Source organism: Coturnix japonica, chromosome 2 (genome assembly GCF_054131305.1).
Source record: "Coturnix japonica strain WE chromosome 2, WE-NBRP24, whole genome shotgun sequence".
Lineage (NCBI taxonomy): Eukaryota > Metazoa > Chordata > Aves > Galliformes > Phasianidae > Coturnix > Coturnix japonica.
The window spans coordinates 78,671,020-78,697,456 of NC_140664.1; the positions used below are offsets into that span (position 1 = coordinate 78,671,020).

At 40.5% G+C, this 26,437-nt stretch overlaps 1 protein-coding gene across 3 annotated transcripts in view; it reads right to left on the reverse strand.

The window, feature by feature from the left end:
• Positions 1-19,638: 19,638 nt before the first annotated feature.
• The window catches only part of CDH6 (cadherin 6), a 102,914-nt gene continuing 96,115 nt past the window's right edge, over positions 19,639-26,437 (reverse strand). For all 3 annotated transcript variants that reach the window (XM_015854470.3, XM_085537808.1, XM_085537807.1), the window contains exon 12: positions 19,639-26,141. In XM_015854470.3, the coding sequence (XP_015709956.2) occupies positions 25,651-26,141 (491 nt within the window). In that variant the 3' untranslated portion in view covers positions 19,639-25,650. The remainder of the gene's footprint in view (positions 26,142-26,437) is intronic.

The following is a 26,437-nucleotide window of genomic DNA, read 5'->3' on the forward strand; positions in this document are numbered from 1 at the left end:
TAAGGGAAAGAAGCATTGCTGCCTGGTGTGCATTGGCAGGTATCAGCATGCTGGAAGATCTGCCGAGTTGTCCTGACAGAAGTGCAGAGAGGCTGATCTTATAGCTGCAGCCTGGCCTGAGCCTGGAAAGATCTCCCCTGTTTAAAAACAAAAGGAGCTGCTTGAAAACAAGGAAGAAGAGAGAGTTGCTATCTTCTCCAGCTCACCTGGATGTTTCATTCTCATGCCTGGTATCTCAGGTGCCCTTAAATTTCAGTTTTTTTCTGGGTTCCTAAAATAAAGGAGGTTATACTCTCTAGCTGTTCTATCTCCCACCCTTCAGAGAGAAAGTTCATCTCAGAGGCAGTTTTCTTCACCTGCTTGCAATTGATAACAGAGTACCAAATAAATACACTCAAACCCTCTCTAAATAGGTACATTGCCCTTTGTCTAAATCATCTTTGCATTTCCTAAAAGGATTCTAAAATCTTTCATGAATAGAGGTATAATTGATATACCCACGACTTCCATTACAGTCCTTTCTGAATGCTCCCAAAATGTGTTTTTGTTGCTCTTCACAGTACCTGTGTTGAGAGAATAAAGAACTATTTATATGATTGCTGAGAAATGAAAATGAGGACATAATTGACTTTTGGGTCCAGGCATCAAGGGATCTGCAGTTGAGCAATGATGCTTCATCCAGGGGTTAAGCATCTTCTTTCTTTGAAAGCCTACATTACTCTTCATGTGCCTGAAAGCCTATCTGAGGGAGAAAAAGAGAATATTACTATGCACACTTGGTGATGTCACCCTCCTGCCTTTCCCAAGGGATGAGTCTTGGGGAAACAATGACCAAGAAAGTCTCTAAAGTTGAGGACTCTGCTATGAGAAGCCAGGGCCCAAACAGCGTGTTGCTTGTACTCTTTTAGGAAATAAGTAAATAGTTTTTTCCCCTTCTGGCAGATGTTTCAAATGTAATCCATTAACAAAAGACAGACTTGGCCTGACAAACTGGGAGCTTTTACCAGTGACAGAAGCAGCTCCTGTGTCGGTGGTCCAGAATTGATGCGACAGTGATGGGTGAGTGCTTGTCATTGGAGGTAGCTTCTTTCTTTAAATAAAGATGGGCATGGTGGTCATAGGAACCCATGGGACCCCTCTGAAGCCAGCTGAACCAACATTTCTAACAAAATTTACTTCCCCGTGGACTTCCTCCTGTCATTACTTCAGCCATTTACTGTGTCAGAACAGTCCTGACATGCTGACCAGCCAAGAAATGTTTTTGCTGCCAAAAAGAATTACAATTCAAATGTTGTGGCTCTGTTTCCAGAGGGATACTTGAACTGGCAAACAAAAAACAACTATTTCCTAATCCAGCAGTGCTTCAAAATGCAAGTATTATTCAGTATCCCATTATAAATTAGAGGGTTACTCTTGAAGAAAATACTAAAATTCCATAAGAATTTTTAACAGCCATTGTAGACAAGTCATCCAAAATTACCGCTCTTCTGATCTTCTTTAATTGATTAACATTACCAGATACATGAGAATCTTTTAGCTTTGCACCACATCTTTTCAAAGGGAAAAAACTAGTAAAAAAATGCTTTCATTTTTCATGTCTAAGATTTTTAACGTTCAATACTATTGTCTCCTTCAAAAACCCCAGCCATGTGTTTTAAATATGTTTTTTGCTTGTCAGAATGTGCCAGATTTTACAACCAACATAAATCTACATACACTAAAAAGCTAAAACAATCTGTGTACTACTGTGTAGTTTTTTGTTGGTTTTATTCATTTTTTTTTTTTTTTGTGTAAGAGCTTGACCAGAAATCAAAAATGATGGGAAGCCAAAAAGTGCCAACTTTATAAGCCCCCAGTCTTTTAGAAAACTCATGATTTTGCCCTACAACTTGTTTTCAAGGCTTCCCATTCCTTTTTGTTTTCTTTGTTTTACATGTTTGTTTAACTCAGTCTGTATTTTACTCTCCTCTATTTCAAAGCTGCCTTTTGTCTAGGAGGTACATTAACAATTCCTTGTAATGACCTTGACCTTGGAAGCAACACTTCAGCATTTATATTAGAAATAAAGTACTGACAGCAGGAACGAAAGCTTCTCTGTGCACCTATGCAAATAAAATACTGAATCTTTCCAGTGTACTTTTATGAGAGACTTTAGAGAGTGTGAGATCTTTATGCACACAGTGATATACTTTTTGCAATTAGATTGTTAGGCATTTATTTCAGCTGATAGCTTGTAAATGGACATTTGTACATGCAAGAAAAAATGAAAAGGTAAGAAAAGGCAGAACTGTTACCTACAACAGTAGAAAATACATATATATATCAGCATTGAGTGCTGAGAAGCAGATCAGCTTGGACAGAAAAATATATTAACCACTTTGATATATATGCCAAAAATACCAGGTTTTAATGTAATATAAATACAGTTTTGCCCTCTGCTTGGGATAATGATAATTTAAAAAGAAATGCAGGAGGAATTCAGTTTTATGCAAAACTAGGGTATAAATCTAAAGGGTAAGATATAACAATCAATACTTTTTATGAGAAGTAGGAAAGAGGCAATAAAAGTTCAATATCTTAAGTGATAGAGGTAGGAAATATTCTAGCAATTTTCTAATAGATTTCAGGAGCTTAACTAGGGACATATTTGAATATGTTTTGGGGATTAAGAAAAATACATCCTGCGCTTTGTGAATAGCATGTATGAAGTTTTCACTCATTACAATGTGAAAGCTTTTTACCAAGGAACAAAAATGTTTTCTCTGTGCTCCTTGTTTAACAGGTATTAAAACATTGTTTGTATTGTAGTGGTATCCAGAGATCATTGCTAGGGCTTTTCATGCCAGCTGCTGTATGAGCACAAAATGACAGGCAGTCCCTGACCCAGAAAGAAATAGAAAGAAAGCAATGACTTGCACAAAGTCACAGAGTAGGTCAAGGGTAGAAATGAGAACAAAACGTGAGTCTTCCAAGCCCCAGCTGAGGTTCATCCTCTTTCCATACCATGTAGCTCTTTATTTATGGCATTTAACTTTAGAGGTGGGAGTTATTTTATTTCTACATTAATGCCAACATTTTAAATTTCTCACACAGCAGACTAGGATGTGGTTTTCTGTCACCTCGTTCAAATTGAAAGCTCATGGCAGGAATTAGAAAAAGTTAGAAAAGAGACCAATGGAAAAGAAAATCCAAACAGTGGGTGCTGTGTTTAGTCTCCCTCTGCAGCCAGTGTGTCTGCATTTCCCTGCCTTTGATGTTCAGGTTTGTCGCTCTAGGGCTCACCCATCAGCCTTGGTGACAGGCCATGGGAGCATGCGAGTAGAACACAACCTGTTTGAGGTTAGAGTGGCTCTAAGCATGTGCAATATATTTCCAGCCTGGTCACAAGGGAAAATCATTGTGCAAACAGCTGTGCTCTCATTTCTGCATAATACTTGATTGAAGAGTGCCAAAGCAATTTCCTTGTTTCCTTGATTCCATGTTTTTTTAGTGTCCCTGTGACCCTGGCACGCTGCATGCTAGCTCCCAGGATAGCCAGTAGCCATGCAACAAGCTCATGTTCACCAGCAAGAAGGTAGGGGGGAACATGCAAGTCATAGACTGAAAAAGCATGTTCTGAGAGATGGTGAGGAGGCAGCAGCAGAGGTCCAGAAGGTAGGAGGAATATGGAAGAGATCATTTATCTCCATGTAATTTAGTATATTATGTTACATCTCTATTATTTACTGATAGATTACCTGGTAGTGTCCCATTTTGTTCCCTTGTTTGTTTTGTCCAGCAAGAAGACAGTGACTATGGCACACTTCACTGACGCAGATCAGGTGTGCAAAAACAATGTATTAAATGTATCCTGTGCAAGCTGTTGAACGTCTGATCTATAATTACAGGTATTCATAGCAATGTATTAGTCTATGATTAGTCAGTATTTCAATGTTATACATATTATGGGGAAGATAAATTAGGGTAGAAGATGTTGTATGACCTGTCTGGTTGGCTTGTCCATCATGCTGTGGGGTCTGGAGAATATTTGTGTGTGCTGGGGGTCTCAGGCCAGCTGAGGGGAGCTCCAAAAGCTGTCTTCCAGCATCCTGACCTTATGCCTTTTTACATCTGGTTTACTATGTTAAGCAAGGAGGGGGCACACTGTTACAAGGTACACAGACTGAGATATAAGCAGGGCTATGAAAAACATATGACTTTGCAGAAAAGCAGAGGAACTTACAATGGTTCCTTAAATTTCCAAAAACATGAGGAATTTTTTATGTATTAATCATCACACAGTTGTATGGTCTCCATGTTTTTGGCAGTGGCACGCTTCCTCTTTTCCATGATGACTACACGTCACAGCTCAGGCCCTGGGTATGAATACTAGGTGGCATGTGGTTAGACATAGATATGGTGAAGGCAGTGACAGAGTCACAGCTGTGGCCGAATCCAGCCTGCACTGGTAGGGGCTGTTCTCATCACTGATCAGAGGATGGCTACTGTACCATGCCTCATCCTGTTCTCCAGTCTTGCAAGACCTCTCCCCTTCTTCAGCAGGCAATGCTTGGGCCATACTCCAGGGGTGGTTTCCCACATGTTGACCCGTGTGCATGCACCATACAAATGTGTGTATCTATGTGTGTGTATGGAGTGAAGCAGATGAGTATGTGCATGTGTAAAGAGGTCTGGGACTGTGCAAGTGTAGGAGTGAAGGAGGCCCAGAGAGACAGCTGCATGACTTCTTCACCTTCTAGGCAGATCTGTCATTTTTGGCTATAGGATTGGTCTGTTTATTCCATTTAACGATACTGACCTTTGTGTGGAATAGGTTGGCCTGTTGCAAAGCTAGGATTTGTGGCCTTTTGGGACTTCAGTTATTCAGAAGACTGTGGATATTTTTCACTGCATCAAACCCAAAGAGAGAGACTTCTGATGACCCAGTTGCCGTTATTACTCGTTTGCCCTTTACCTTTTGTCAGCCTAAGTGACTTTAAATTTAGTCAGATGTTAGAGACTCTAGATTTGAAGAATGTTCTGGGGATGAAAGACATTTTATGGCAAAGGGAAACTGAACTATTTCATATACAAACTACCTTTGTATTGCCTGTCTTTAATGACAGTCTTGAAAAGATGTGATTAATGTGATAAAAGATGAAATTAATGTGAAATTTCTAATGTAAGTTTTAGAAATAATTTCTCTTGAGAAGTAAAAAATATTAGAATTTTGGATCTATGGGAAGATACGTTGCCTCAAATTATATTTTCATCCACAAGAGAGAAGACTTTATGCTGATGTTACTTAATCTGTCTCTGAAAGAGCAGTTGGTTTCACTGTTGCAGTGTAAGAAGCCATCCCCAAATCTGACTTGATTTTGGAACACTCAGTCTGGTTAGAAAATTTATCTTTACTAAATAGAGGGTTAGTACAGGAGATGGTTTGAAAGATACCTACAGATAGATGGATTTGTATTTTTGTCCCTAGGTTGTTCACTGGAATGGGTTGCCCAGAGAGGTGGTGGGTGCCCAGTCCCAGGAGACATTCATGTCAGGCTGGACAGGGCTCTGAGCAACGTGATGTAGCTGCAGGTGTCCCTGTTCACTGCAGGGCAGTTGGACTAGATGGTCTCTAAGGGTCGCTCACAAATCAAATGGTTCTATGAATGAAGATGGTCTTTATGGATCCCTTTCAGCTCAAATGACTCTATGACTCTGACTTGTGGTGGCCCTGATTCTGCAATGCTTACACCTGCAGGTAATTTTAAGCATGCCGATATTTATGTTGAGTTGAGCACATCATCCGGATCTTGGGACACAAGTTGTTTCAACTTGCATGCCATCCCTGGCAAGAGCTTTGCAAGTTTTACTTGTACTTGCACCTCGCCATTGTCTTACAGCTATAATCTGGAGACACAGAGGCTGTGCAGGTGGCCCTGTAGTTGAGTGAATAGTTCTGTAAATAGACAAGCTCCAAATCCTGTTTGCTTCCCCTCAGTTCTATTGACTCTAAAATAAATAAATAAAGAGATAGACTTTAGTACTTTTTATGGTAAGTTAAACAGAGCTCTTCCTGACTTCATGCAGGAAAGGGATTTGCTGAGTAAGAAAGTTCTAATTTCACATAGCTGTTTTCTGCAGTAGAGCTACACTAAGTACTAAGCATGAGAGGAATGAGAGCATAGTCACATTAATGAAAAATAGGTTATGATAAATTATTCAAGTGGATGAAATTACTTTGGATTCAGATGAAGTTGAAATTTAAGGGCCAGATCCTTTTCTCATATAAAATGATTCAGTTTCATCACTTTCTGAAAAACAGTGAGAACTTGTATCATTCAGTCAAGAACCTGACTCCGTGGTATTGACTATGATCGGCAGTATAAGCAGTCATTTAAAACTCTGTGGTATGTATTTCATCTACTTTAGGTGACAGCCATAAGGTGAATCTTTTAAATTCTGACATGGTGTAGCCTTTCTTTCGAGTTATGTGGTGTGATTTTAAAGCAGGTGAGATAAAAGCTGTGTGTCTCCAAAGGCACCTTTTCTCTGATATTAAAGGAAACAATGTAAAAATATGCCCACTAAATAAATCATCAGGGACTTTCGGAATAGATCACATCGTTCTGTCTTAAAACTTGTTTTACAGCTCGAGATGTTCACCTGAACTCAGCTTCTTTTGTTCAGCAATTTTTCTGTACAAGGAGGCATATGTAAAGAAGGCAACTCTGGAGGAGAACACCCATCAGATGCTCTGTGAAGACAGAGAAAAAAGCTCCTCTTGACTTGTGGCTTTTTCAGAAGTTGAACCCTCAGTGATTCCTCCCTCATCTCCAAGGAGGAGAGGAAAGTGAAGGAATGACTGAGAGCTGTTACTTTGCTGAAGGTAAATACCAGCAAAGTGTGAATGTTGCTGGCTTTGCAGTAACTTCTGTGTTTAAGTGCCATAGCCAACGTATTTCTGTGGAGGAAACATTCAAATCTGGCTTCTGCTTATCTAGTATGAAAGTTGAATCACTTTTGTCTTTGGCTTAAATGCATGTGAACACAGGACAGTGGAGAAATGCATAGGCTGGCATAATGGGTTTTTATGGCTGAAATGACACGGAACTATGACAAGTTGCATCTATAGAAAACGTGCCCCAAACCAAAGAATTCCTGTTAAGTTCATCTGCAGTATGAAACTCTAAGTCTAGAAATGCATTCTACCAAGTAGTAGGGACTGAGACCTACTGCTATATGAATATAGGGAGAAGGCAGCCTCTCCAGAGACTGGTACATGGCTTAGACAGGATGAGTCGCCTGCTAGATGTGCTTCTCTTTTCTGAGAACCAAAGGGTGACAGCTCCTTTATCTTTGTGATTAGTCCAGTGCTCATTGTTAAAGAAGCTGAATCTGGACTTTAAATGTGTGGCATATAGCTCTAATTAAGACACAAATGCTCAAATTGGGTTAGCCTGGCATAGCCACCTTAACACTGCATAGTCTTTGCTGTGGGGAAGATGCATCTTTATCCCCATATGACCCCCTCCACCATCCCATTAAGTGCAGATGTGAGGAGGAGTGACAGTTTCTCCTAAGTGAGAGTGTATTCAAATGTCAAGAAACTTTATTTTTTAATGTGTTAAACTATATAAAATCCCTAGATAGTATACCTCATAAATGATATGAGACTAATTAGTAGAAAGTTAATGAGAGTGCATTCACAGAGGTTATGTCCCAGGGGTTCATCAGTGCTATGGAAAACATGGAAGAGGGGTAAAAGCTGTAGCCTGTGTTGTTTCTCTAGCAGTGGCCATTAATTAACTCAGGAAGGGCAAGTTTAGAATGACAAAATGAGGAGATAACTGTTAAAACACCATGAACTTTGTCTTCCTTTTCAACCCCTTCTGTCTCCCACTGATGTCCCTGGGCTGGCACGTGATTTTTACTGCTGCATCAACCTGCCCTGGCATCCACAGCCATGCTATGGCTCCATCCAGCTTCCCCAATTTGATGGTTTCTACCATGCTGAGAAACTGAAGTTCTGGTGGTTTTTCCAGGAAAGCTGAAGGTCAACTGAAACATTATAAAAGTCCTTTTGACGTGGGTCCTTGTGGTTATGTGGGCCCCCAAGTCCTTTCTAACTGAGTGTCAATTGTCAATTTCTGCAAAAACAGAAAAGAGCACTTCTTGATTGATGGTACAATATTAGGAATGTAAGTCTGTTTTTGGCTTCTGAGTGCTTGTGTATTGAGAGCTGTGATGGGGACTGAGGGCAGAGCACTGTATTGCATTACTATGATAGCTGAAGTGGAAGCTATTGTACTAACTGCCTGTGAAGGGATCCAAATGGCGAATTTATGTTCTGGGTTACTTAAACTTGAATAGGAGTGTAAGGCCTCATTTTTAACTCATCTGAGTCATTAGGATCCTTCCCTTGACTTTAATAAGTGTCTATATTGTGCTGAAAATAGAACCTTGAAATGAAACCTTGGCATGTGAGTAACAGAGACTTTAAAAGTGTGAATTTACAGTTCATCAAAATATCAGGGAGATAGTGCTGATGAAATACCACCTATTCCATGTACTAAATTATAATGTACTTAGTGAAACACTGATATCTCTTGAAAGAAAGGAGCTATTGAAAGCCAGCCCCATGTTGAACAAGGGTCAGCCATTTGCACAGCTTTTAACAGTGGCCACTTACATCTGAACAGCTACAGGCTCTTTTGCAACATGACAGTTCAAAGAGTTTGGGGCAAATGCAACTGAAGGAACACAGACTCAAATTAGTGCTTGCTGCAAAAGAGTCATCTCTGTACTGATTGCAAAAGCTGGATGGAAGAGAGAACAAAATGATGAGATGAACCGATGATCTGCAGCGACTGAAGTATAACTGATGAGAAGTCAAGTAAGATTAAAAAAAAAGAGAGAGAGAATAGCACTGATGTCAGCTGTCACAAAAGAAAAAAGATTATGAACAAGCAGTTGTAATGAAACAATAGGTACGTATGTTGCAAGTAACAGAATCTGAACTCCATGCCAGTCTGTAGGTGATCAGACCATTGTGGAGAAAAGTCATAGATGAAGTGCCAAGGAGGAAGACATTCCTCTTTTTTCCTCTCAAAACTTAAATTTTACAGATCTCCCTCATATTCTTCTTTGTCTAGTGTTCCTAAATGTGGCCAGTAATTGCATCTCAGCAACTTCTGAATTTATTTCACAAGCCCTGTTACTCTTTGATTTTTGCTCATACTCAGCCTAAATTCTTCCTTCCTTTGCTTATGGCCATTACTTCTTTTTCTGTTCTCTTCTGAGACTTGGTGTGATTTCCTGCCTTCATTTACATTGTTACCTTGAAGGTATTTACAGGCTATGTTCATTTTCCTCCTGAGGTTTCACTTTTCCACTGTGCTGCTCCCTTCAGTTCCTTTTCTTTCTTTCTTCTGTTGTTTCCCTAATTTGTATCCTCCCCATCTCTTTTATCACTATAGTACAGCTTAGAATCTTAGCTAATTTTATATGTGAACTTCTATCCTGTTCATTTCAGGCTAATAGCAAGTAGCAGAACATACCTTAAAATGGTTTGAAGGGTGTTTCCACAAAGTACAACCTGATATCACCACTTCGACATGCTGTGTTGTGCTTTTAGTGTTCATCAGAAGAAAACGTCTTGTTTTGCTATGGCAGCTGCTGCAGTGGTGAAAAAGATAAAATCTGTAGCCTTCTTTTTTCAAGTAGGACTTTGTATTCCTCCCGTTTTGATTCCTCACTGGCATGTATCTACTTGCAAACATCTTGAACTTGCATAGTCTGCAGAACCTGTGGTCCATGGCTGTGTTGGGTGTGTGCACTTAAACAAGCATGGGAAAGAACCTGTGCTCTGCGCTTAAAAATACAAGAGTGACATTCAGTTTGCATTTTCCCTTTCTGTTTTCCTACCAAGAGCCAGGCAAAGTTGCCAGCTGCATGTAGGCACATTGACCTGCATGTAGAAGTTCTACCAAAATTTAAGTGACTTGTCTGGCTCAGTTTCTAAGCCTTAAATTCTCGATTTTTAAGAGTTTATACCTGAATTCCTTTAGCTCTCTGCTACCTAGTTGAGATATGCTTGCTTGGTGGGAACTGCCCCTTTTCTCCATGCAGCACTGTGAGTGGCGGGGCCCTGCTCTGCACAGCTCCTTGGCCACAAAACAGGATTAAGGCAATGCTAAGGAATCATACAAGGTGTTTTGAATGCAAAAAGGGCCAAGCAGAACAGACACTGTATAATCAGCTCACCTGATGAGGAAGGAGTGAATAACTGATAACCTGAAGCACCCGGCCAGTGGATGCAAGGCAATACAAGTAGTCTGAAAAAATATCATAGAATCATAGAATGGCTTGGGTTTGAAGGGACCTCAAGGGTCATCAAGCTCCAACCTCCCTGCCACATGCAGGGCCACCAGCCTCCATATCTAGTATGAGACCAGGCTGCCCAGTGTCCCATCCAGCCTGGCCTTGAACACCTCCAGGGACAGGGCATCCAGAACATCTCCGGGCAGAATCCCCAAATAAAGAAATTGGATGGTGCTATAAGGAGGGTAAGAATACACTAGCGCAGTCTTTGTCCTCATATTTGTTAACCACTTAAAAAGATCATTTGATAGAGGGACAGCCACACTCTGAAAATGTGCCTGTATGGCAATGCAGGGCCAGGGAAGAGGAAGCTCATGTTGATCAGGGAAATAAATGTGTGTGGCAGCCATCAGACAGAAGGTGATGCAACTCCTGAGCCCCTGCTGCTGCTGTCATCCAGCGTGTTTGGTTTCAATGTTGTGAGAAACCCTAGGCAATCTTGCACAAAGCAAGTGAGAAAATGACAGCCCTGTGATGATGCAGACAGTTTTCCGGATCAGCGTGATTGTAGGAGAGCGCTGTACTTAGTTATATCGATTTGTCTCTGAGAGCTCTTTCAGCCATATAAATCTCATCGAAAATCTTTAAAGATCTTGCCCCAGAAGGCCACTATGTTTTCTTTCTCAGTGAAAAGAAGCAGAGCCAGGAATTCATTTCTCAGAGTTTCAACTAGAATGGTCCATTTATGAGGCAGGTCTGAATGCATCTCTATTTTACATTTCGAAACGTTTAAAAATGGTGCTGTACTTCATGATCAACCTTTGCTTCTAAGCAGTACCACAAAGAGCATCATCTATCTCCTCTCCCTTTCTTTCTTACTTCAAGGAACCTGAATAAAGAAAATCACCTTTCTTTTGCATGGGGGAATTTGAAGGAGCATTGTGCTTTTTGTAGCTCAGCCATTGAGTACAATAGGCACCATGTTATAGAGATACTATTTGTGCCACTCATGTTAAAAAGAATGATAGCGTTTCCCTGGTTAAATTCTTCTTCTAGGGTAACTAAAATGGTTTTAAAAATAAATATTTGAAATCCAAGCATCAAGTCTTTCAATTCAGTCAGAGATAAGGGAACACAAAATATAAATACATACTAGTTCTCCATACAATTTTCAACAAGTCTGAATCATAAGCTGTCTTTATGCCTGGCAGACTCATTTGTTCTAGCACATACATAGAAGTAAATAGTAGAAAACACAGGAAGCAGAACCTTTTTTTCAAAACAAGAATAGCCCTTTGAAAAAAATAAATTATTGCATTAGGTTAACCTGTAGCACAGAAAGAACCTGCTTATATAAACATCTCACGTGTCTGATCTTTAGACTGTTCAGGTACAGAACAGCTTGTATGCTGGATCTTTAAATGTATCAGTAACACTAAATGTTTGGCAACCTTATTACTTTTCCCCCTTTGATAGCGTGGTAAAATATTCCTTGCCTTATTCTGTGCTCTGTACAGATGTAGCCGTCTGTCCACATGAGGTAATGGAAGGCTTGGGACTTTATTTCTTTCCTTTTTTTCTTCTAAACAAACTATCTCCAAGACCTTTTACTACCAATACATACTAAAGTGTTATTTATTCTACTAAATTGTGCAGCTTGTGGCAAATTAAATGTAATTACAATGCAGCAAACAAAGTTAACTTCATAAAATCAGGACATGGCAAAGAACATCTGTTTAGACAGCCATGCCCATACAGGTGCAGAACCACTGGCAACAGCAGGAGAGCATTGCATTAATATAGAATGCAATAGGAAATTAAGCAGGCCCTCATTTTGTCACTTACAGCAGAGGGGGATTCCGGTACATTTGCACAGAGCCAATTTCAAAGAAGTGAGCACTGCTGCACTCCCTCCAAATGCAGCAAGTTTGTGGACAGGACATTAATTGTGTTAATGAACCCTGTCCTAGAGTATGCGCATATGTTGATGAGTTTACTCTCCAAAGCTTCTTTACATGAGTATGCTTATACTGACTTCATTGTAAATGATGTGAAGCTGTTACAGTAAATAGATGAGAAATCTAATGCAGAAAGGCAGCAAGGCTTTGAGGACTGTGACTGACAATGCACAACACCACAGGTGGTAAATTCGTTGTGAGAGTGAGCTCTCATACCTGCAGCACATCAGCATTTACTCTGATTCACCTGGTTCCAGTTACTTGCCCTGCACAACTTCATTATAGTTTTCAGTGTGGTATGAGTCACAAATGACTCAAAGAGATGATGGGGGCTACAGATAACATTCTTCAAAAAGATTGTTCTGGTCTTCACAAGTGCAAAACTAAAACTATTTTCTCAAACAACGCTATTTGAATCCTTGTTCTGGAGCTGAAGAAAGAAAGGCGCCAACGTTGCCCAGATTTGCAATATTAATGGTGCAGGGTTATGGGAGAAAAGTAAACATGTCCACTGATGGTCCAACTTACATTTCTGCCATGGACAGCATTTCTTCAGCCTACCCTCAGCACTCCTTAATGTTTCCTGCCTCTGTCCACGCCTTTTTGTCTTCAGGTGAGGTGAGCACAAGCTCTATTCTTCTTTTTCCATGGTTGGAGCTGTGGGGCTGGGGGCCTGGGAGGAGTGCTATCTGGCAGCTGTTTTTCCCAGGAAAATAAAAGAGCTGCCAAAAGCTCCTTTCTGGACCTTTGGTCCTGTCCTCAGCACCTGGTACCTGGTGTATGCCCCAAGGGCAGAGGGAGGTATAAGCAGTCTGATAACACTGACAGAGGTGCAGTGAGATGCAGCTAAACATCCAGCAGTGTTTCAAAAGGAGAGGTAGAAAGGATGATGAGACTGTGCCATCATTCACTAAACAGCTTTATATGTTTGTGATTAATATATAGTGCACATTTATCAATGTATGTAGGCTACGCAGTGGATAGAAGAAAAGAGATGCCAAAACAGGAGACAAATGAAATCAATCTACAGTTCAGCTTTGGTCCAGTTACTGTAGCTGTTGAGTATGCAGGAGGAGCAGCCAGAGCCTGCACAAAATCATGACCATCTACACCAGGGATGTGACCTGCTGGCAGAGCAGGGCAACAGCTGACATACAGTGAGTGGGCTTTTGTTTTTTTTTTTGGTATTGCAAGGTAACTGTTAGTGAGTAACAAAGCAAAATCTTCTTACAACAGTTTGTATATTATAGTCCTTCTGCCGGAAATCTTTCTTCACACACAGTGCCTTCATTTCATAGCCCTCAGGAGCAAAATCTATAATGTGAGTCCCTCTGCTGCAGTTCCTCCTGGCCATCTCACAGTTAACATGTATTGTCTTCCAGGCGTCCCATTTCACTCCTGCTAGAATCAATGATAAAATTCTGACTGTGCAAGCGATCGAGCCCATGGGCCAGATGGATATTTGGTATCAAAACGTTTGAAAGGCTCTTACTGCAATAAAGAGCTATATGAAGTATTTGCTCTAAAGAAAAGTACCAATCTCTTTTTCTCCAGGGCATCTGCAATCAATATTATATTACAGGTTGATTAAATACCAAGATATTAGAACGGTGAATCTCAAAGTTTAGTTTTGACTTTCTTCTGTTACTCAAAAACAACTGTAAATGTTGTTTAGAGAAATGTTGACAATACCAGAAAACAACAGAATCAGAACAACACCATAGCTGCTACCTCCGAACATTTGAGCTTTCTAGGGTAAACAGTTGTTATTGGTTCTGTGCCTGGCAAATGCTGCAGGTGGGTGGAATGTTATAACATTGTGGGCTAAATATTTTGCCCATTTACCCTGTGCTCTATGCATGTAGGTGGTAGAACAATTTCTGTGCACAGCTTCTTAGATCTGCATCCAGTGTGTGTGTATAAAGGGTGGGTGCCTCTGAAAAAGCTGGCGATGGCCACGGGAGGCCAAGTAGAAAAGTAAAGACACCTTACGTTCACAAATCTGTACTGAAAGCTTTGTCTAGTACTAGAAACTGTAGCTTTGATGCATTAACACTGCAATAAAAATAAGTAAGCAGCAGACAGAAGGCCACATGAAGAGGCATGGCCAACCCAGCCATCGTGTGGAGCAGTTAATGGGTGGGTTGCCACTGGATTCCTTTTAGTTCTTTGTCTTTGATAACAGGTGTTAGGTTCATGTCCATCTTAACATGAGTGACAAAGGCTGGGAGTGAAGAGAAGGAGGGAGGAAGAACCTGGCTCCATAATTAAACTGTAAAGAAACAGGGCCACCAAAATGCCCAGTAGTGACAAAACAAAAATGCATCTGGCTCAGTGCTTTGTTTGGTATGTGAGGGAGAAAATTAAATGCAGTGAGTGACAGAGTGAAGAGCACACCTTTTGTGAGCCACCAGTATGTAGACCTGCAGGAATGAATGCAGCACCAGAGATTAAGCTGGACAATTAGACCCCACCGTCTCCTACTACTCCACCAGCCTCCTAAGTGCCTCACTCTTTCCCTTGCCAGAGCTCTTTCATTCACTCAATTTTTCAGTGTCTTGTTATCAAAGCTTATGTTTGTTCTTTGGGGTGTTTTTGGTCGTATTATATTTTATTAAAGGAGGTTTGAGAGTTTGTTTGTTCTAATAAGCTGGAGCTGTAATTGGGAAATGGGTTAAGCTTGCTTCCAATTAAGATAATTGACGTGAAAAACCCAGTTGTGTCCTGAGAGAGAGAAAGAAATAAGTTCCCCAGCTGAGTTACAGAAGAGAACAGCTTTGTTTAACATTGTAGGTAGAAGCAGATGTTTAGAAAAACATGTAAAAGCAATCAGAAGGGGTTTTATTCATTTGTTTATTAATTAAGGTGCATGCATGAGCAGCCAGCCAGATAAGTTCTGAGTAAAGAAAGGCAAAGTTCCAGCAAGGGGTATAAAGTAAGCTGCATATGGTGATTCTTGCCTTTTTGTATTTGAGGAACCACCCCAAAAATCCTGGGTTTTATGTTTGTTGAAGGCTCAAGTCACAGTCACAGTCAGTGTACCTCCTTCCATACAGTCTTCCTGATTATGTTCTGGTTCTAGTAAGTCTCTTCTCTTTTGCTTAAATTAAGTAAAAAGCATCATAATGACCTATTAGGCTGTACCTATCTCTATAGCCTGTGAAAGCATACATGGGATTGTGCACTCCATGGTCTGAAACAACTGAAAATATATACCAAGTACTTGGGCAGTTCTGAAGTAGACAGTGACTGACTGAGGACTTCTGATGATGCTGAAGTTTGCTTTCTAAGTTGTAGGGAATAAGGAAATAAGAATCATCTTTTCTGACAGTAGGGACAGGGTAGTTTCAGGGTCAAACATAAGGATGGGCAGTGGCAGAGAACCTGTTAGTGGATGTGTACTCAGTTTGGAAAAAAGACAGTGTAGAGGGTTGGTGTTTGTTGGCAGCCAGCTGTGCTAAAATCTGGAATGAAGTACTGCTACTAAGAGGGAACATTTCAAAAGCTTTGTTTAAAGATATAATTTTCAGCCTGTTTTTTCCTTTTTCTTTCTTTTTTTTTTTTTTTTTTTTTTTTTAAATTTTTAAAAGGTCAATACCTCATCATATAGTGTCAAAAGTAACATCATCTCATATTAAAATTGGAAGGACAAACATTGAACTCACTTGGTTGCTCTTGTAAATAATCATTCCTGCAGTTTTGATGTGAAGATTAAACCCTTAGTGAAACTTATCACTCTTTTCTTTGGTTTCCTTGTTTGAGACATCCTTGAAATCCAGCAATTACTGGTAAAACTTTGTTTTTTAAAGACACTGTAGGCATTAATGTCTCATCTAGTTAATTTGTCTTTGTGCTAACTTCAATAGTATTAATGAACTTTTGGAGTGTTAGTGATCTATGCATTGCTTGTTGTTGGGGGAAGATATTTACTGATAAAACTGGGAGGTGACTGTCTGAGAATCAGATATGTTTTCTAGCTGAAATACTAGCCTATAGCTGACTTTTCGTTCTCCTTGATGTGCTCTTGGAGGATTCAAATAAGAAACCTGTTAAATTCTCTTTCCCAGTAAAGAGAGGTAGGAGGCCCTTCTGTTTTGTTCCTGGCACTCAGAGCCGCTGTACACACTGAGGACTGCAAAGCCTGTACTACGTACAGCTTGTGCAGGTGTACTCTTTACTGGGTAAAAACAGGCTGGATGGACAGGCCTGGAGAGTGGTGGTGAATGGAGTTAAGCTCAGCTAACGACTGGTTGTGAGTGGTGTTCCCCAGGGATCAATAATAGAGCTGGCCGTTTGATGTCTTCACTGATGATCTGATTGAATGAACCCTCAGTAAGTTTGCAGATGACACCGAGTTGGGAGAAAGTGCTGAACTATGTGGGGAAAGGATGGATTTTCAGAGGGACTTGAATAGGCTGGATCAATGGGCCAAGGCCAATTTTATAAGCCTTAACAAGACCAAATATTGAGTTTTGCGCTCTGGTCACAACAACCCCATGAAATGCGATGGGCTTGGGATGAAATGGCTGGAAAACTGCACAAAAGAAAAGGATTTGGATGTGTGAGTTGACAGCCATCTGAATGTGAACCAGCATTGTGCCCAGGTGGCTAAGAAAGCCAGTGGCATCCTGCATTGTATCAGACATAGCATAGCCAGCAGGAGCAGGGGGGTTATATTCTCTCTGTACTTGTTTCTGGTGACACTGCGGCTCAAAGTACTGTGTTCACTTTTGGGTCCCTCGATACAAGAAAGACACTGAGACCCTGGACTATGTCCAGAGAAGGGCAACAAAGCTGTGAAGGGTTTGCAGGAAAGTGGCTGAGTGAATTAGGATTGTTTAGAGTGAAGGGGGCTCATGTGAGACTTTATCATTTTCTACAGCGGCCTGAAAGGAGGTGGTGGTGAGGTGAGGGGTGTCAGCATCTTCTCCCACGTAACAGTGATAGAACTAGATGTAATGGCCTTTAACTGCACCAGTGGAGGTTCAGGTTGGATATTAGGGAAAAAAAATCTCCAAAAGAGTGGATAGGCACTGGAACATGCTGCCCAGGGAGATGGTGGAGTCACCATCCCTGGAGGTGTTAAGAAATGTGTAGATGTGGCACTGAGCGATGTGGTTTTGTGGGAACAGTGATGATGGGTTGAAGGTTGGTCTTGATGTTCTTATTGGTCTTTTTCAACCTTAATTAATCTATGATTCTATGAACCAGGATTCCTTCTGCTGCTGCTAATCTTTAGTTTAAAAGAATTCAAGCTTATTGTTGTTTTTTTTTTTGTTTTTGTTTTTTTTTAAATCCTGTAGGGCTGCTCTCAAAACAAAATGTAACAGAATCAAGAAACAGGGCATCTAGAACCCCTCCATGCTGGTTTCTGTGTGACCTTACCAAAAGGTGTAAGGGAAGGAGAGGTGTCCTCCACCTGCAGGGCTTTTTCTCCATGGTTTGGTGTTCAGATAATGAAATAAAAATAAGCGAATGCTTTTAGTTACCATGTCAACCTGTGTATTTATAGCTTTATGAACTATCGTTGAATGTTCAAAAAAGATGCTTTGGGCTAATTATATGTAAATTTTCTTCCTGAAGTCCACCAAAGATTACAGGCGGATGTTTAAGCTGATTACTTTAATTGGTTACAGAATCTCCTCAGTTCATTCGCAAGCTACAGGTAGCTCTCAATGTTTAACTGGTTGTTCTTTTTTGGCTAGTTTTAATACTTTTGGTGAAGAACTGCTTTGCTGTGACTTCTCCCCTTCTTTTCTTTGTCCTTGTGTTTAGGAAGAATTTTAAACATGATCAGATTTCTAGAGATGTAGGCAGATATTTCCTTTAGGAAATATTAAATGAATAATTCTATCTGGAGGTTTTTCTACTTACGTAGAAAGACAATGCAAATGACATTTGTCCTCTCCTTAAATGAACAAAGACTATGCTTTGTTGTTTGTTTGTTTGTTTGTTTTTTTTCGGACCTCATAAAGTGAAAGAAAAATAACAGTGCCATTTACATTTTATGATCTTTATATCCTACAAGAAAGGTATTCTACATACTTTATTCACGTAAAGCTTCCTCTGGCTTCCAGGGATGCCTGGGCTAGTTAAAATTTGGCTTGTGTTCATGGATTAATATCCTCCTGATAGTAAGCATCTCTGAATGATGTTTTCTGAAATTATATTGCTCTTTTGGGATGCCTCACTAACCATGGGCAGTGATCCTACTGCTCTTACAGCATGTTGCAAGCCAGACACTTACAAATGATGTTTGAAAGACTGAGCCAGTTTTCCTCTGTGCTCTAAAGCGGCTGCAGAATTGAGAGAATTAGGGGGGGGGAAAGGAAAAAAAAAAAAAAAAAACAAGTTAGAAAAAAAAACAATTTATTAAGTAGCATCATATAAATAACTTGTTACAAAAATCAATTTGCAAAAAGGCAAATTCACTCTGTTTGTGAGAAATTGTTGTTCAAATTGGTTTCTCATTAAATCCTTAATCCCCCTGCCCCCCTCCCCCCAAAAAAGAAGCCGGTACAGTGAACAAGAAATATAAGGGAGAGAGTGCACACTTGCCATCTGACCATAACAAACTGCCCATTCACGCTGTAGAAGAGGTGATGGTTCCAGCATGGATCCCTCTGTAATACAGCTAAGCTTCTAGGTGTAAATCTCTTGGGTGCCAAAAATATTATTGCCCGCAAATGTTCCTCCTTGATTACCAGATCCATCTGATGCTGAGGATCCCCCCTGCAAGAGGGGACACACTGCAAGAGGCTGTGTAGCTGGGGCATACCAGCAAGTAAATCTTCCCAGGTTGTAGCACTGGTTTCAATTTATTCTTGGATGTATTTTTAATTAAAAAAAATCAATACCGAAAAGCATTTATTTTAAGGGCTTAAAAATCACAAATCGCAATAGGAGTTTGCCAGATCGATTTAGCTCAGTAACACAGTTAAGATGCACATAGCATTTATTATAAGGCCTTTTTTCTTTCTTTCTTTTTTTCTTTTTTCTTTTTTTTTTTTTTAAGTTTAATTTTCAAAGCAATGAAAGTAATCACAGAATTGAAACAGTACAGTGATTCTGAAGAGTTTTTATATGTCAAAATCCAGAACAGTTTCATGTTTGCACTGTTGTTTCTTTGTTCTGTTCACCTGAATGCTTAATAATACTATACATTTGTTCCTTTAATAAACACTAAGGTAATAGATTGTAGAAAACTAAAAGCTTATAGAAAGTGTCTCCAGGTATATTTACATAAATAGTGCAGCCTCATACGAAAGGTCAAAAGCCCACGGGAGTGGAAAGGATTAATCTGTGTGTGAGACTTATGCTTTCTTGGTCAAATTAACTTTGTGAAGAGAAATGTGAAGTTTGCAGCTCCTTTTTTTTCCTCTTCTTTTTTTTTTTTTTTTTTTTAAAAGAGAGAAGACATGCAGAAAAAAAATAAGAGCAACTTCTGTAAAAGCTCCTTTGAAATCTAGCAATTCTATGTATAATGTGACAGCTTTGTGGCTTTTAAGTGCCGTGGGCCTGCCTTGCATGTGAGTGATTACCTCCCCCCAATTCCCACCCTGTGCAATTCATTTTCCATACTTCTGCCTGAAACTCCCATCTCTCTGGCTCTTGAACTCCTTGTAACCCCAGTCAAGGCTTTTGGATACATCCTGCTGAATTTATGAACTGTTCAGGGGAGTGTTTCGTATATGATGAGTGCAGGTCTGGGCTGAAAAGTATAATATTGCAAAATGATGGGCAGGATTAAGATTGTCTCAGCTGTGCTGAAATAAAACTGCTGAGAGGAAAGACTGGCATTAAAGCGTGGAGTTGGCTGCTGTGTTTTTCCCCTCCTGGAGCAATGCACAAGGCTGTAGGCATTAAATATACTTTTGTTCTTCATCTCTCTTAAATAGAGAAACAACCTCTAAAGAAGGCTAAACTGAAAATAGAAATACAAAAACAAATATATATATATATATATATATATATATATATATATAATGGAATCACTGAATGGTTGAGGTTGCCAGAGACCTCTGGGTCCATCTGGTCCAACCCCCCAGCAAAGCCACACAGAGCTGGGTGCTCAGGACTGAGTCCTGAAGATCTCCAAGGAGGACATTCTACATCATCTCTGAGCAAACTGTCCCGATACTCTGCTGCCTGCACAGTGCTCAGTTCTTCAGTTGTAGCTCTGACATTTATTGTGGGATGTTGTGTTTTCACAGGCCTAGAGAGTCAGAAAAATACCCTGCCTTTCACAACTTACAAAACAGTTCATACTCATCAGAAATAGGATAACGATTGTCAATTTGTCTGCTCTTATTTGACACAGGAGCCCAGACTGCAGTGTTAATTAAAACACAAATGGGCAGGGGACAGCAGCATCCAGGTGGGACAGTGATCATGTAAAACAGTTCAGTATTACTTATAGCCAAATGTAATGTGGAGAGATTTAAAACAGATGGTGACAGGAAGAGCTGATAGAGTCCACAGAAATCACCTGCTCAGAATCACTGTCCATAACCCACTGAAAACAATGCAGAAGACCATCAAGTTAGATCTGGTGCAGAAATTTAGCATGTTTTAGTAATCATCATGAGAAAGGGTCTGTCTTCTCTAAAAATTTGCATGGAAATAGCCTTGATTTAATTTGCTCTGTTTGAGAAAGATGGTGTCTGTCTTGCTATCCACGCAAATTCCCCTCCGGCTTCTATAAGCAATCTGGAAGTGGTAAAGTTACTGTGTTACTGTTGTCTCTGCTCAAAGTGGGTAAATCATCAGACTTAGAAGCATGCCTAGCTTCAAAATGTTTTTTTCCTCTTCTTCTTTATTCATACTATATGATTAGACACATTCCCAAAGCCATTTCTCCCTGCTTTACTGCTTTGTGACTATTGAATTTTTGTAAGATTAGGGATGTCCAGTTAATGTTTTTTGTTAGTTTATTTTTGTCAGAGAAATGGAAATATTATGCCTTGTAATGCAACCAATTGCTTCCAAAACTGGATCATTTGCAGGTTGCCTTTCCCATTCACATTTAACAACTGTGAAATACCTTTCCATAGAAGGAACTAAGGTCTGGCAGCTAAAAAAATAAAGAAATATCAGAGAGAGGGAAAAAAAAAAAAAAAAAAAAGTTGTTTATAGAAAATACCAGTGTTGGTACATGTGGAATGTTTCTCTTCTGCTTGGGATCTTTCCTAGATATCTTTTAGAAGCAGTATTTGAAAGGCATGACTGTTTTTTTTCTTCTCATGTTTAGATAGTCTATCCATCCATGTCAGGTCTGGAAAAACATTTCAGATCTGTGGTACTGCCAGCTGAGCTCTCAGGAAACCCCCAAATTGCCTTGTTCAGAGCTCACGGCAAGTTTCTGTCTTGGCTCTCCTTCTTAGGCTGGTGTACTAAGGGAGATGTCCTGGCACAACCGTGTTGGCAGCATGTCTGGATGCATCTGGTTTGCTGTATCTCCCCATACTGATGCTGCTGTGGGATAGACTGATTCTTAACCTGAAACAATCATTATTCTGAGTAAAAATCCATTTTATTGACAGTAGCTGATTTGGGAGTTGGGGTGGAATAGCTATACTAGAAACCATATTCTATTTCAAGCGTAGAGATGTTATTGTTCTGTGACAGCAGGGTTGGAAACATCTCCCATGTAAGCAGGCATCTATTTTATGTTAACTCCACTGAGTTCCTTGGTAGCTTTCAATAGCTCCCCTGTTGTTAAAACAGACACTTTTCCAAGTGAAAAGCCAACTTCATTTCTCATCTCTGCCTGGCTTAACTAAATTTGCTTGTAATGTTTATTCTCTTCAAATGGGCATGGTTCTAAGAAAAGCAGGCTTAAAACAGCCTTGAAACTCACTTCATAGCCCCTAATCTAACAATTGTTGATCTATAAATGACAACTCTAGCACCGTGTGAAAGTACTGTTAAATACTCATTTCTGTCATCTAGCACACCGACATGCAACAAGTTGCAAAGAAACACTACTGCAAAGTTTTGTATTCACTGCAATATGGCACTTTCAATATTTAATATGCGGTACTGATTTTATAAATTGCACTTTGTGGTACTGCCAAGCAAGAGGAAAAGACAGAATTGAATTCTTCTTGTTGAGAAAGATACTAAGTCTGTCTAATTCACAGGAAAAAAAACCAGACTTTAAGACCTAGATGCATAATAAAGAATTTGGATGTGAGTTTGCCTTGAGTTTTCCTAGGAGAATTCATTTGCTGTTGAGACAGCAATACTGTGGTGACATTACATACTTTTATATATTATACATTTACACAACAGGCATGAGCAGCCTCTCTATTATATACTGGGATGCTCATTGGGCAGGATAGAGCCAGCTTTCAACAGGAAAAGGGAAAATAGCAAAAAAGGGAGGAGAGGGAAAAAGAAAACAACAAAACTTGAGGTTGAACTGTCACTAACAGTCACCAGATCAGACCAAGTAACTGTACTGACTTGGTGGAGGTGCATGGTCCTTCTGTCGTGTTAGCTCCCTCAAGAACTGACACAGGTCCCATGAGGGGACCACTCCCACCCCAGCTGCAGGCAGGCTGCTTACTTCTTGGGCTGCCTTCAGCCATGTGACAGCAGCCCCTTCAAAACAGTGAGTAGAGGATAGTTAGTGGGACCAAATGCCTGTGAACCCACAGGCCACATGCTCGGCAGCTATCTTTGATGTCCCCAGTGGTCTGAAGTGGGTCAGGATTCACTGATGGCTCTCAGCATCCAACTCTGCTCTGAGCTTGTGATTTGCTGCAGCCAGCCCCATGCAGAGATGGGCAAGGAGCAGGTATGTGGCAAAAGAGTCCCCTGAAGGGTACAGCATCTGCAGCAACTGTAAGAGTGGCTCACGCCAAAGAAACTGTGGCAGGTGCTGCTGAGATCCTGCTTCTCCTCCCATGTCTGAAAGGAACCAGGCGGTTCCTCTCCTGTGCCAGAACCAGGTTTTGGGCTGGTTGCCTGTTGGATGCTCTGATTTCCAGGAGGCCACAAAGGGATAGGCTTTCAAAGGCTTTTATAATCTTGAATTATGGAGCAGAACTGAGAACATGAGAAGGGCCTAGCTGTGTCACTGCCATTGTGTGGGCACATCAGGCTCAGCCCCACCATGTGCTGGAGCTGGCACCTAACCCATGACAGGCTGGGAGCTCAGCTCCCCCTGAAATCTTGGACTCGTCTGCTCTTGAAAACTCATCTGAGATACAATGCTGGGCACCTACAAAGCATCAGTTGCTTTTCCCTAAGCCTGCAGACATGTAGTGCTTCTCACTGCAGAAGTGTCCTTTCCCAGCACTACTGGACACTGCAGAACAACTCGTTCCTCCTCTGAGCTGTTGTGGGCCCACAAAACTAGAATTTCTGTCACTGTGCTTGTATGTGTCTAAAACTCTGGAATCTTACCGCTCTCTTTATTTATTTCTCTGAAAGTAATGAATTCCAGGGATTAATTTTTAATCCCTTTTAATTTTCTGTCTATTAACTTTTTTCCCTTGTCTCTGTATTTTTAGAGTAAATTGGAGCAGTTTAAGTTTTCAAATTGATTCACTAAAGATTTTAGGGGGGAGAAGGAAGGAAATAGATCCACGCCTGTAATTCTAGTGTTAAATACTGTTTCAAAATTAAGTACATGAGATCAGTTATTTATGAGGTATATTAAAAAAAAATAAATAAAAAACATCCTTCTTCCCTCAGTGCTCTGCTTTAGGCCATGTCCCTGTTTTGGGACCCAGGGGGGCTTTCAGCTCCTGGAATTGGATATGTCTGATGGCTACCCCTTTGGGTTATTTTTCCATCTAACCTCCTAGATGACTGGATTTAAAGAACAGCCACAGTACAGGTTTGACAAACCAACAGAAAGAGCGAATAGTGCACAAGCTGTAGAGGAAATTGTTCTGGCTTGAGACTATGACATCTCCCTGCGCTCCCACCGGTGGACAAAAAATTACTTAGCTTGGCAAAGCAGATAAGCACACCCACTGAGAGACTTGTGATTAAAATGTCACCTTCTGGTGAAGACTTTAACAACACTGGCTGAGTAGTTTATTAAAAGAAAAAACAAACAAACAACAAAGTTATATACCCTGCCTTTTTTCAGGCCACTAGAATGACAATTGATTTTTGCTTATTTGTGCATTCAGGGCTTGAATCAGAAGGGGGAAGGAAAAAAATGCAAAAGCAAACAAACAAACAAAAAAAAAGCATAAGAAATTACTTCCTCTGGCAGAATGCCAGCATTTTTCCATCTGTAAAGCATTTTCCAAGTGACTTATCTAATACTTGCAACATCCTGATGAGGTAGGCATTATTTCCCTACTTTACAGATAGCAAAACTGGGCAGTCAGTGAGGTCACCCTGGGCTGCCACCAGGGGAGCTCAGGATGTAGAAGTTCTCCTTCCTCCTTTGCAGTTTCTTATTTTGACTCAGTGGGTGGCGATGACCCTGAGGCTACAACAGCCCTCCTACACTTGGGAACAGGCAGAAGTAGAAAAGCCCGAGTCCTGCCTCCCCGGCACAGTGACCTTCACCACTGATGTGCATGTGGAAGCCACTGCAAGTACAAAGAAAAGCACAGTTACTTTCTGTTCCTTCCTCCAAGTCATGGTCTAATATGGAGTCTAGGTTCCTAGAAGCCATCTAAGAACAAGATACTGGGGCTACTGACCGCACACACATGCATGCACTCACATCTCTCCAGCAATGCTAGGTCAGAAGAATATATACATAGTAGTCAATGAACTATATATATGTGTGTTAATACAATTCAGTGCATTGGGGGCAATGGCGAGTTCTGAAAAAACACTTAGATTTAAGTGACCATTAGGCCTCTCTAACCTCCTCGTGAGTAAAATGTGTTGGATGTTTTTTTCTCATCTGACTCTACTTTGTATAATAAACCTTCATTCCATCACCACTACTTTTTGACTATAATACATAGGTTAAACTAGGGTACCTCATTACATTGGGATGTGCAATACACAATCAACAGAGCAGTCGTCTGAGCTGAATAATCTGAATACAAGTAAAAAGAGCAAGTGAGCTTAAACAGTAATATACTCCAATTTACAATATAAGCAGAACAAGTAAAAATATTGCTCCCCATCTGATCTTTTTTTTTCCCCTCCACCACTGCTGTGCCTGTAAGGTTGGCTTGATAAACTTGGATGCCCTAAAAAATAAGAACTTTGCCTCTTGGAAGCTCATAAAATGATACTAGAAAAAGTTTTCTGACAGCTGATCCACACAGACTGCAGTCATTAGACAACTGGAACCGTTCAAATAGAGAACCCTTTCACAGAGCTGTGGAGAAATAGAAAGAAATAGCCACTTCACGTATCTCAATGCTGTTTCTGAAAATGAGGGAGGGAAAAAAAAGGCAACATATTAAGAGTCTTTGTCACTGTCCATTGAGCCATACATATCTGCCAACTTTTTAAACCGCGGCCCCCAGTCACTGAGGTAATCATAGTCCTGGTCTCCGTCTGTAGTCACCGACTCCAAAGAGCTGAGGGACTCTGCCACAGAACCATTACCTTCGTATGCGTAGGTTGCTAACGAGTCATACGGGGGGGCTGCTGGGTCTGTATCATTCTCCTTTAACCTTTGGTTAATGAAATCTCTGACATCCGTATTATCTCTGGTTGTTGCAGTCCGCCGTGGCATAAAAAGCGTTTCTGGCACAATGTCTCTGCGTAATTTATTATCATCTATGGCTTCGGGATTCCTCAGCGTGCCGATATCAAATGCCTGGGTGTCTTCCTCTCCACCACCTTCATCATTATAACTGACAATGTTGTCTCTGATGTCTTCTTTGGAAATAATCAAAGGCTCTTTTTTCCTTTGCCGTCTCAGTGCTGCAAACAACACCACTGTAACTGGAAAGAAAAACAGAGGAGAGGAAGAAAAAAGTTAATCCCCCAACTCCATTAAAACCCAGATGAAGTGCTGAGCTAGGGTTTAAATTCTAAGTTTGAAAAGATGTTTTGCAAAACTGCAAATGTGAATGTCAGGTTTTTAGACTATGCTTCTGCTTGTGAGCGCTGTGAGAGATGTTGTGGCATGAGTGTGCAGCAGACAAAGGAGATGTCAAGCTGGTAAGAAGCTGAGCGGTGGCTTCTTGTCAGCAGGCCTATTTTTACCCAGAATTATATAGCAACTCTGTTGCTTGGAG